Source organism: Sphaerodactylus townsendi, linkage group LG04 (genome assembly GCF_021028975.2).
Source record: "Sphaerodactylus townsendi isolate TG3544 linkage group LG04, MPM_Stown_v2.3, whole genome shotgun sequence".
In the NCBI taxonomy this organism is placed as follows: domain Eukaryota; kingdom Metazoa; phylum Chordata; class Lepidosauria; order Squamata; family Sphaerodactylidae; genus Sphaerodactylus; species Sphaerodactylus townsendi.
Window position 1 is genome coordinate 7,893,771 of NC_059428.1, and position 10,812 is coordinate 7,904,582.

Consider the following 10,812-nt stretch of genomic DNA (forward strand, 5'->3'; position numbering starts at 1 on the left):
GGGGGGAAGAATTAGGACTAATAAAAGGAAACACTTCTTCACGCAACGTGGGATTGGTGTTTGGAATATGCTGCCACAGGAGGTGGTGATGGCCACTAACCTGGATAGCTTTAAAAAGGGCTTGGACAGATTTATGGGGGAGAAGTCGATCTATGGCTACCAATCTTGATCCTCCTTGATCTGAGGTTGCAAATGCCTTAGCAGACCAGGTGCTCAGGAGCAGCAGCAGCAGCAGAAGGCCATTGCTTTCACCTCCTGCAGGTGAGCTCCCAAAGGCACCTGGGGGGGGGGCACTGTGAGTAGCAGAGAGCTGGACTAATGGACTCTGGTCTGATCCAGCAGGCTCTTTCTTATGTTCTTATGTTCTTAAACCCAGTTCATCAGATAACAGCCTGCTGCTCATGACGGGAGTGAGGGGAGTCCAACCCGGTTCTCCAGATTCTGCAGGTGAACAATTGAAATTCCGGGATGTTGTGCGGTTCCAGAGACTGGCCAGCCACAGATGCAGGTGTAACAACAGGAGGAAATGCTACTGGAACACAGCCATACAACCCGGAAACCACACAACCCCCCAGTGATTCCGGCCACAAAAACCTTCGACAATAGAACGATCAGATTAATGATGGAAGAGAAATGCAAAAGTTATTCATTTATTGAAAACGTTTATTAGCCTTCTTTCCAGCACACAGAAACTCATGACAGCTTATAATTAAAACACACACACACACACACACACACACACACACACCAGAAGACATAAAACCCACAAGCTAAAATCACCAGGAGGCGGGGCCGAAAGGAAATACTCTGCGGAGTGCTTTGCGCACCTGTTTCATCCGGATGCTGTAAATGACTGGGTTCAACGTGGGCGGGAGGATGAGGTAGAGATCCGCCAGCAGGACTTGGGCGTGAGGCGGTGCGCCTTGGCGAAAGCCCTGCATGTAAATGGAAGCCATCCCGGGCAGGTAATACAGCAACATCACACAGAGGTGTGAGCTGCAGGTGCTGAAGGCCTTGAGCTGTTCTGCCTTCTCGCTCAGCTTCCTCACGGCCCTCAGCACCAGCCCGTAAGAAACGGCGATGAAGGCCGTGTCGCTCCCAACGATCAGTGTGGATCCCGCCACGATGTAGACGTGGCTGGCCGTGGAGTCCACACAGGCCAACTTCACGACCGCCATGTGCTCGCAGTAGGAGTGAGGAATCCTCCTGGAAGCACAGTATGGCAAGTTGCTCACCATCCAACTTAAAGGCACCATGAAAAGAACCCCCCTCACCAGAATAGCCAGGCCAATCTGGGCCACCCGTCGGGGCGTCAAGATTGCCTCGTATCTCAGCGGGTGGCCGATGGCAACGTACCGGTCGAAGGCCATCGCTAACAAGACCCCCGATTCCATCGCTGTAACGGAGTGGATGAGAAACATTTGGATGAAACAGGCATTGGAGCCAATCTTTGGGGAGCCCTCCCAGAAGATGTCGAGCATTTTGGGTACGGTAGATGTAGCCATGACCACGTCGATAACTCCCAGCATGCCCAGGAAGTAGAACATGGGGTTGTGCAAGGTGCGGTCCAGTCGGATGGCGAGCAGGAGAGCAGAGTTTCCTAAAAGCGCCACGATATACATAATGCAGAAGGGGAGGCCCAACCAAGGATGGGCTGATTCGAGCCCAGAGATGCCGATTAAAAAGAATGCAGAGGGGCTGGAGTTGGTGTCCAGATCCATTTGTGGAGAATACATGGCCTATTTGAAAAGAAAACAAAAACAATTTAAGGACTAGAATTTGTGTTCAAGGTCAGTAGCACAAAAAGCAGATAGTGCAGGACATGGGTAGTGATATAAGCATAAGCATTTTATTGTCATTGTGCACGCACAACGAAATTTACAGCAGCATTCCTCGATGCACACAATTTCAGACTTATATCCCATCCTCACTTTCCCCTTCCTCCACCCATCCCTACACAGCCCCAAACACATCAACACGAAGCCACGGAGTTCAGCATAGCCACAGCTCTAGAGTAGAAGCTGTCTCTAAACCTCTCGTTATACTGGTTGTTGTGGGCTTTCTGGGCTGTGTGGCTGTGGTCTGGTGTTCCTAATGTATTGTCGAAGGCTTTCATGGCCAGATTCAACTTGTTGTGGTGGGTTTTTCGGGCTGTGGGGCTGTGGTCTAGTAGATCTTGTTCCTAACGTTTTGCCTGCATCTGTGGCTGGCATCTTCAGAGGTGTGTATCACAGAGAGAAGACTGTTACACACACTGTGTCCAGTGAGAAGGGAATGTTAAGTGAGGTATATATTGTCCATGTCCCAGGCCGGGGAACCAATCAGTCTTCCCTCTGTGATACACCTCTGAAGATGCAGGACCCCCCCCCCCCCCCACCCCCCCCCCCCCCCACCCCCCCCCCCCCCCACCCCCCCCCCCCCCCACCCCCCCCCCCCCCCACCCCCCCCCCCCCCCACCCCCCCCCCCCCCCACCCCCCCCCCCCCCCACCCCCCCCCCCCCCCACCCCCCCCCCCCCCCACCCCCCCCCCCCCCCACCCCCCCCCCCCCCCACCCCCCCCCCCCCCCACCCCCCCCCCCCCCCACCCCCCCCCCCCCCCACCCCCCCCCCCCCCCACCCCCCCCCCCCCCCACCCCCCCCCCCCCCCACCCCCCCCCCCCCCCACCCCCCCCCCCCCCCACCCCCCCCCCCCCCCACCCCCCCCCCCCCCCACCCCCCCCCCCCCCCACCCCCCCCCCCCCCCACCCCCCCCCCCCCCCACCCCCCCCCCCCCCCACCCCCCCCCCCCCCCACCCCCCCCCCCCCCCACCCCCCCCCCCCCCCACCCCCCCCCCCCCCCACCCCCCCCCCCCCCCACCCCCCCCCCCCCCCACCCCCCCCCCCCCCCACCCCCCCCCCCCCCCACCCCCCCCCCCCCCCACCCCCCCCCCCCCCCACCCCCCCCCCCCCCCACCCCCCCCCCCCCCCACCCCCCCCCCCCCCCACCCCCCCCCCCCCCCACCCCCCCCCCCCCCCACCCCCCCCCCCCCCCACCCCCCCCCCCCCCCACCCCCCCCCCCCCCCACCCCCCCCCCCCCCCACCCCCCCCCCCCCCCACCCCCCCCCCCCCCCACCCCCCCCCCCCCCCACCCCCCCCCCCCCCCACCCCCCCCCCCCCCCACCCCCCCCCCCCCCCACCCCCCCCCCCCCCCACCCCCCCCCCCCCCCACCCCCCCCCCCCCCCACCCCCCCCCCCCCCCACCCCCCCCCCCCCCCACCCCCCCCCCCCCCCACCCCCCCCCCCCCCCACCCCCCCCCCCCCCCACCCCCCCCCCCCCCCACCCCCCCCCCCCCCCACCCCCCCCCCCCCCCACCCCCCCCCCCCCCCACCCCCCCCCCCCCCCACCCCCCCCCCCCCCCACCCCCCCCCCCCCCCACCCCCCCCCCCCCCCACCCCCCCCCCCCCCCACCCCCCCCCCCCCCCACCCCCCCCCCCCCCCACCCCCCCCCCCCCCCACCCCCCCCCCCCCCCACCCCCCCCCCCCCCCACCCCCCCCCCCCCCCACCCCCCCCCCCCCCCACCCCCCCCCCCCCCCACCCCCCCCCCCCCCCACCCCCCCCCCCCCCCACCCCCCCCCCCCCCCACCCCCCCCCCCCCCCACCCCCCCCCCCCCCCACCCCCCCCCCCCCCCACCCCCCCCCCCCCCCACCCCCCCCCCCCCCCACCCCCCCCCCCCCCCACCCCCCCCCCCCCCCACCCCCCCCCCCCCCCACCCCCCCCCCCCCCCACCCCCCCCCCCCCCCACCCCCCCCCCCCCCCACCCCCCCCCCCCCCCACCCCCCCCCCCCCCCACCCCCCCCCCCCCCCACCCCCCCCCCCCCCCACCCCCCCCCCCCCCCACCCCCCCCCCCCCCCACCCCCCCCCCCCCCCACCCCCCCCCCCCCCCACCCCCCCCCCCCCCCACCCCCCCCCCCCCCCACCCCCCCCCCCCCCCACCCCCCCCCCCCCCCACCCCCCCCCCCCCCCACCCCCCCCCCCCCCCACCCCCCCCCCCCCCCACCCCCCCCCCCCCCCACCCCCCCCCCCCCCCACCCCCCCCCCCCCCCACCCCCCCCCCCCCCCACCCCCCCCCCCCCCCACCCCCCCCCCCCCCCACCCCCCCCCCCCCCCACCCCCCCCCCCCCCCACCCCCCCCCCCCCCCACCCCCCCCCCCCCCCACCCCCCCCCCCCCCCACCCCCCCCCCCCCCCACCCCCCCCCCCCCCCACCCCCCCCCCCCCCCACCCCCCCCCCCCCCCACCCCCCCCCCCCCCCACCCCCCCCCCCCCCCACCCCCCCCCCCCCCCACCCCCCCCCCCCCCCACCCCCCCCCCCCCCCACCCCCCCCCCCCCCCACCCCCCCCCCCCCCCACCCCCCCCCCCCCCCACCCCCCCCCCCCCCCACCCCCCCCCCCCCCCACCCCCCCCCCCCCCCACCCCCCCCCCCCCCCACCCCCCCCCCCCCCCACCCCCCCCCCCCCCCACCCCCCCCCCCCCCCACCCCCCCCCCCCCCCACCCCCCCCCCCCCCCACCCCCCCCCCCCCCCACCCCCCCCCCCCCCCACCCCCCCCCCCCCCCACCCCCCCCCCCCCCCACCCCCCCCCCCCCCCACCCCCCCCCCCCCCCACCCCCCCCCCCCCCCACCCCCCCCCCCCCCCACCCCCCCCCCCCCCCACCCCCCCCCCCCCCCACCCCCCCCCCCCCCCACCCCCCCCCCCCCCCACCCCCCCCCCCCCCCACCCCCCCCCCCCCCCACCCCCCCCCCCCCCCACCCCCCCCCCCCCCCACCCCCCCCCCCCCCCACCCCCCCCCCCCCCCACCCCCCCCCCCCCCCACCCCCCCCCCCCCCCACCCCCCCCCCCCCCCACCCCCCCCCCCCCCCACCCCCCCCCCCCCCCACCCCCCCCCCCCCCCACCCCCCCCCCCCCCCACCCCCCCCCCCCCCCACCCCCCCCCCCCCCCACCCCCCCCCCCCCCCACCCCCCCCCCCCCCCACCCCCCCCCCCCCCCACCCCCCCCCCCCCCCACCCCCCCCCCCCCCCACCCCCCCCCCCCCCCACCCCCCCCCCCCCCCACCCCCCCCCCCCCCCACCCCCCCCCCCCCCCACCCCCCCCCCCCCCCACCCCCCCCCCCCCCCACCCCCCCCCCCCCCCACCCCCCCCCCCCCCCACCCCCCCCCCCCCCCACCCCCCCCCCCCCCCACCCCCCCCCCCCCCCACCCCCCCCCCCCCCCACCCCCCCCCCCCCCCACCCCCCCCCCCCCCCACCCCCCCCCCCCCCCACCCCCCCCCCCCCCCACCCCCCCCCCCCCCCACCCCCCCCCCCCCCCACCCCCCCCCCCCCCCACCCCCCCCCCCCCCCACCCCCCCCCCCCCCCACCCCCCCCCCCCCCCACCCCCCCCCCCCCCCACCCCCCCCCCCCCCCACCCCCCCCCCCCCCCACCCCCCCCCCCCCCCACCCCCCCCCCCCCCCACCCCCCCCCCCCCCCACCCCCCCCCCCCCCCACCCCCCCCCCCCCCCACCCCCCCCCCCCCCCACCCCCCCCCCCCCCCACCCCCCCCCCCCCCCACCCCCCCCCCCCCCCACCCCCCCCCCCCCCCACCCCCCCCCCCCCCCACCCCCCCCCCCCCCCACCCCCCCCCCCCCCCACCCCCCCCCCCCCCCACCCCCCCCCCCCCCCACCCCCCCCCCCCCCCACCCCCCCCCCCCCCCACCCCCCCCCCCCCCCACCCCCCCCCCCCCCCACCCCCCCCCCCCCCCACCCCCCCCCCCCCCCACCCCCCCCCCCCCCCACCCCCCCCCCCCCCCACCCCCCCCCCCCCCCACCCCCCCCCCCCCCCACCCCCCCCCCCCCCCACCCCCCCCCCCCCCCACCCCCCCCCCCCCCCACCCCCCCCCCCCCCCACCCCCCCCCCCCCCCACCCCCCCCCCCCCCCACCCCCCCCCCCCCCCACCCCCCCCCCCCCCCACCCCCCCCCCCCCCCACCCCCCCCCCCCCCCACCCCCCCCCCCCCCCACCCCCCCCCCCCCCCACCCCCCCCCCCCCCCACCCCCCCCCCCCCCCACCCCCCCCCCCCCCCACCCCCCCCCCCCCCCACCCCCCCCCCCCCCCACCCCCCCCCCCCCCCACCCCCCCCCCCCCCCACCCCCCCCCCCCCCCACCCCCCCCCCCCCCCACCCCCCCCCCCCCCCACCCCCCCCCCCCCCCACCCCCCCCCCCCCCCACCCCCCCCCCCCCCCACCCCCCCCCCCCCCCACCCCCCCCCCCCCCCACCCCCCCCCCCCCCCACCCCCCCCCCCCCCCACCCCCCCCCCCCCCCACCCCCCCCCCCCCCCACCCCCCCCCCCCCCCACCCCCCCCCCCCCCCACCCCCCCCCCCCCCCACCCCCCCCCCCCCCCACCCCCCCCCCCCCCCACCCCCCCCCCCCCCCACCCCCCCCCCCCCCCACCCCCCCCCCCCCCCACCCCCCCCCCCCCCCACCCCCCCCCCCCCCCACCCCCCCCCCCCCCCACCCCCCCCCCCCCCCACCCCCCCCCCCCCCCACCCCCCCCCCCCCCCACCCCCCCCCCCCCCCACCCCCCCCCCCCCCCACCCCCCCCCCCCCCCACCCCCCCCCCCCCCCACCCCCCCCCCCCCCCACCCCCCCCCCCCCCCACCCCCCCCCCCCCCCACCCCCCCCCCCCCCCACCCCCCCCCCCCCCCACCCCCCCCCCCCCCCACCCCCCCCCCCCCCCACCCCCCCCCCCCCCCACCCCCCCCCCCCCCCACCCCCCCCCCCCCCCACCCCCCCCCCCCCCCACCCCCCCCCCCCCCCACCCCCCCCCCCCCCCACCCCCCCCCCCCCCCACCCCCCCCCCCCCCCACCCCCCCCCCCCCCCACCCCCCCCCCCCCCCACCCCCCCCCCCCCCCACCCCCCCCCCCCCCCACCCCCCCCCCCCCCCACCCCCCCCCCCCCCCACCCCCCCCCCCCCCCACCCCCCCCCCCCCCCACCCCCCCCCCCCCCCACCCCCCCCCCCCCCCACCCCCCCCCCCCCCCACCCCCCCCCCCCCCCACCCCCCCCCCCCCCCACCCCCCCCCCCCCCCACCCCCCCCCCCCCCCACCCCCCCCCCCCCCCACCCCCCCCCCCCCCCACCCCCCCCCCCCCCCACCCCCCCCCCCCCCCACCCCCCCCCCCCCCCACCCCCCCCCCCCCCCACCCCCCCCCCCCCCCACCCCCCCCCCCCCCCACCCCCCCCCCCCCCCACCCCCCCCCCCCCCCACCCCCCCCCCCCCCCACCCCCCCCCCCCCCCACCCCCCCCCCCCCCCACCCCCCCCCCCCCCCACCCCCCCCCCCCCCCACCCCCCCCCCCCCCCACCCCCCCCCCCCCCCACCCCCCCCCCCCCCCACCCCCCCCCCCCCCCACCCCCCCCCCCCCCCACCCCCCCCCCCCCCCACCCCCCCCCCCCCCCACCCCCCCCCCCCCCCACCCCCCCCCCCCCCCACCCCCCCCCCCCCCCACCCCCCCCCCCCCCCACCCCCCCCCCCCCCCACCCCCCCCCCCCCCCACCCCCCCCCCCCCCCACCCCCCCCCCCCCCCACCCCCCCCCCCCCCCACCCCCCCCCCCCCCCACCCCCCCCCCCCCCCACCCCCCCCCCCCCCCACCCCCCCCCCCCCCCACCCCCCCCCCCCCCCACCCCCCCCCCCCCCCACCCCCCCCCCCCCCCACCCCCCCCCCCCCCCACCCCCCCCCCCCCCCACCCCCCCCCCCCCCCACCCCCCCCCCCCCCCACCCCCCCCCCCCCCCACCCCCCCCCCCCCCCACCCCCCCCCCCCCCCACCCCCCCCCCCCCCCACCCCCCCCCCCCCCCACCCCCCCCCCCCCCCACCCCCCCCCCCCCCCACCCCCCCCCCCCCCCACCCCCCCCCCCCCCCACCCCCCCCCCCCCCCACCCCCCCCCCCCCCCACCCCCCCCCCCCCCCACCCCCCCCCCCCCCCACCCCCCCCCCCCCCCACCCCCCCCCCCCCCCACCCCCCCCCCCCCCCACCCCCCCCCCCCCCCACCCCCCCCCCCCCCCACCCCCCCCCCCCCCCACCCCCCCCCCCCCCCACCCCCCCCCCCCCCCACCCCCCCCCCCCCCCACCCCCCCCCCCCCCCACCCCCCCCCCCCCCCACCCCCCCCCCCCCCCACCCCCCCCCCCCCCCACCCCCCCCCCCCCCCACCCCCCCCCCCCCCCACCCCCCCCCCCCCCCACCCCCCCCCCCCCCCACCCCCCCCCCCCCCCACCCCCCCCCCCCCCCACCCCCCCCCCCCCCCACCCCCCCCCCCCCCCACCCCCCCCCCCCCCCACCCCCCCCCCCCCCCACCCCCCCCCCCCCCCACCCCCCCCCCCCCCCACCCCCCCCCCCCCCCACCCCCCCCCCCCCCCACCCCCCCCCCCCCCCACCCCCCCCCCCCCCCACCCCCCCCCCCCCCCACCCCCCCCCCCCCCCACCCCCCCCCCCCCCCACCCCCCCCCCCCCCCACCCCCCCCCCCCCCCACCCCCCCCCCCCCCCACCCCCCCCCCCCCCCACCCCCCCCCCCCCCCACCCCCCCCCCCCCCCACCCCCCCCCCCCCCCACCCCCCCCCCCCCCCACCCCCCCCCCCCCCCACCCCCCCCCCCCCCCACCCCCCCCCCCCCCCACCCCCCCCCCCCCCCACCCCCCCCCCCCCCCACCCCCCCCCCCCCCCACCCCCCCCCCCCCCCACCCCCCCCCCCCCCCACCCCCCCCCCCCCCCACCCCCCCCCCCCCCCACCCCCCCCCCCCCCCACCCCCCCCCCCCCCCACCCCCCCCCCCCCCCACCCCCCCCCCCCCCCACCCCCCCCCCCCCCCACCCCCCCCCCCCCCCACCCCCCCCCCCCCCCACCCCCCCCCCCCCCCACCCCCCCCCCCCCCCACCCCCCCCCCCCCCCACCCCCCCCCCCCCCCACCCCCCCCCCCCCCCACCCCCCCCCCCCCCCACCCCCCCCCCCCCCCACCCCCCCCCCCCCCCACCCCCCCCCCCCCCCACCCCCCCCCCCCCCCACCCCCCCCCCCCCCCACCCCCCCCCCCCCCCACCCCCCCCCCCCCCCACCCCCCCCCCCCCCCACCCCCCCCCCCCCCCACCCCCCCCCCCCCCCACCCCCCCCCCCCCCCACCCCCCCCCCCCCCCACCCCCCCCCCCCCCCACCCCCCCCCCCCCCCACCCCCCCCCCCCCCCACCCCCCCCCCCCCCCACCCCCCCCCCCCCCCACCCCCCCCCCCCCCCACCCCCCCCCCCCCCCACCCCCCCCCCCCCCCACCCCCCCCCCCCCCCACCCCCCCCCCCCCCCACCCCCCCCCCCCCCCACCCCCCCCCCCCCCCACCCCCCCCCCCCCCCACCCCCCCCCCCCCCCACCCCCCCCCCCCCCCACCCCCCCCCCCCCCCACCCCCCCCCCCCCCCACCCCCCCCCCCCCCCACCCCCCCCCCCCCCCACCCCCCCCCCCCCCCACCCCCCCCCCCCCCCACCCCCCCCCCCCCCCACCCCCCCCCCCCCCCACCCCCCCCCCCCCCCACCCCCCCCCCCCCCCACCCCCCCCCCCCCCCACCCCCCCCCCCCCCCACCCCCCCCCCCCCCCACCCCCCCCCCCCCCCACCCCCCCCCCCCCCCACCCCCCCCCCCCCCCACCCCCCCCCCCCCCCACCCCCCCCCCCCCCCACCCCCCCCCCCCCCCACCCCCCCCCCCCCCCACCCCCCCCCCCCCCCACCCCCCCCCCCCCCCACCCCCCCCCCCCCCCACCCCCCCCCCCCCCCACCCCCCCCCCCCCCCACCCCCCCCCCCCCCCACCCCCCCCCCCCCCCACCCCCCCCCCCCCCCACCCCCCCCCCCCCCCACCCCCCCCCCCCCCCACCCCCCCCCCCCCCCACCCCCCCCCCCCCCCACCCCCCCCCCCCCCCACCCCCCCCCCCCCCCACCCCCCCCCCCCCCCACCCCCCCCCCCCCCCACCCCCCCCCCCCCCCACCCCCCCCCCCCCCCACCCCCCCCCCCCCCCACCCCCCCCCCCCCCCACCCCCCCCCCCCCCCACCCCCCCCCCCCCCCACCCCCCCCCCCCCCCACCCCCCCCCCCCCCCACCCCCCCCCCCCCCCACCCCCCCCCCCCCCCACCCCCCCCCCCCCCCACCCCCCCCCCCCCCCACCCCCCCCCCCCCCCACCCCCCCCCCCCCCCACCCCCCCCCCCCCCCACCCCCCCCCCCCCCCACCCCCCCCCCCCCCCACCCCCCCCCCCCCCCACCCCCCCCCCCCCCCACCCCCCCCCCCCCCCACCCCCCCCCCCCCCCACCCCCCCCCCCCCCCACCCCCCCCCCCCCCCACCCCCCCCCCCCCCCACCCCCCCCCCCCCCCACCCCCCCCCCCCCCCACCCCCCCCCCCCCCCACCCCCCCCCCCCCCCACCCCCCCCCCCCCCCACCCCCCCCCCCCCCCACCCCCCCCCCCCCCCACCCCCCCCCCCCCCCACCCCCCCCCCCCCCCACCCCCCCCCCCCCCCACCCCCCCCCCCCCCCACCCCCCCCCCCCCCCACCCCCCCCCCCCCCCACCCCCCCCCCCCCCCACCCCCCCCCCCCCCCACCCCCCCCCCCCCCCACCCCCCCCCCCCCCCACCCCCCCCCCCCCCCACCCCCCCCCCCCCCCACCCCCCCCCCCCCCCACCCCCCCCCCCCCCCACCCCCCCCCCCCCCCACCCCCCCCCCCCCCCACCCCCCCCCCCCCCCACCCCCCCCCCCCCCCACCCC

The 10,812-nt window shown here is 84.4% G+C and overlaps 1 protein-coding gene across 1 annotated transcript; it reads right to left on the reverse strand.

The window, feature by feature from the left end:
* Positions 1–776: 776 nt before the first annotated feature.
* LOC125431221 (olfactory receptor 52I2-like) lies at positions 777–1,736 on the reverse strand. Its single transcript, XM_048493981.1, has one exon. The coding sequence runs from the start codon at positions 1,734–1,736 to the stop codon at positions 777–779; it is 960 nt and encodes a 319-aa protein (XP_048349938.1).
* Between the last annotated feature and the right edge of the window lie 9,076 nt (positions 1,737–10,812).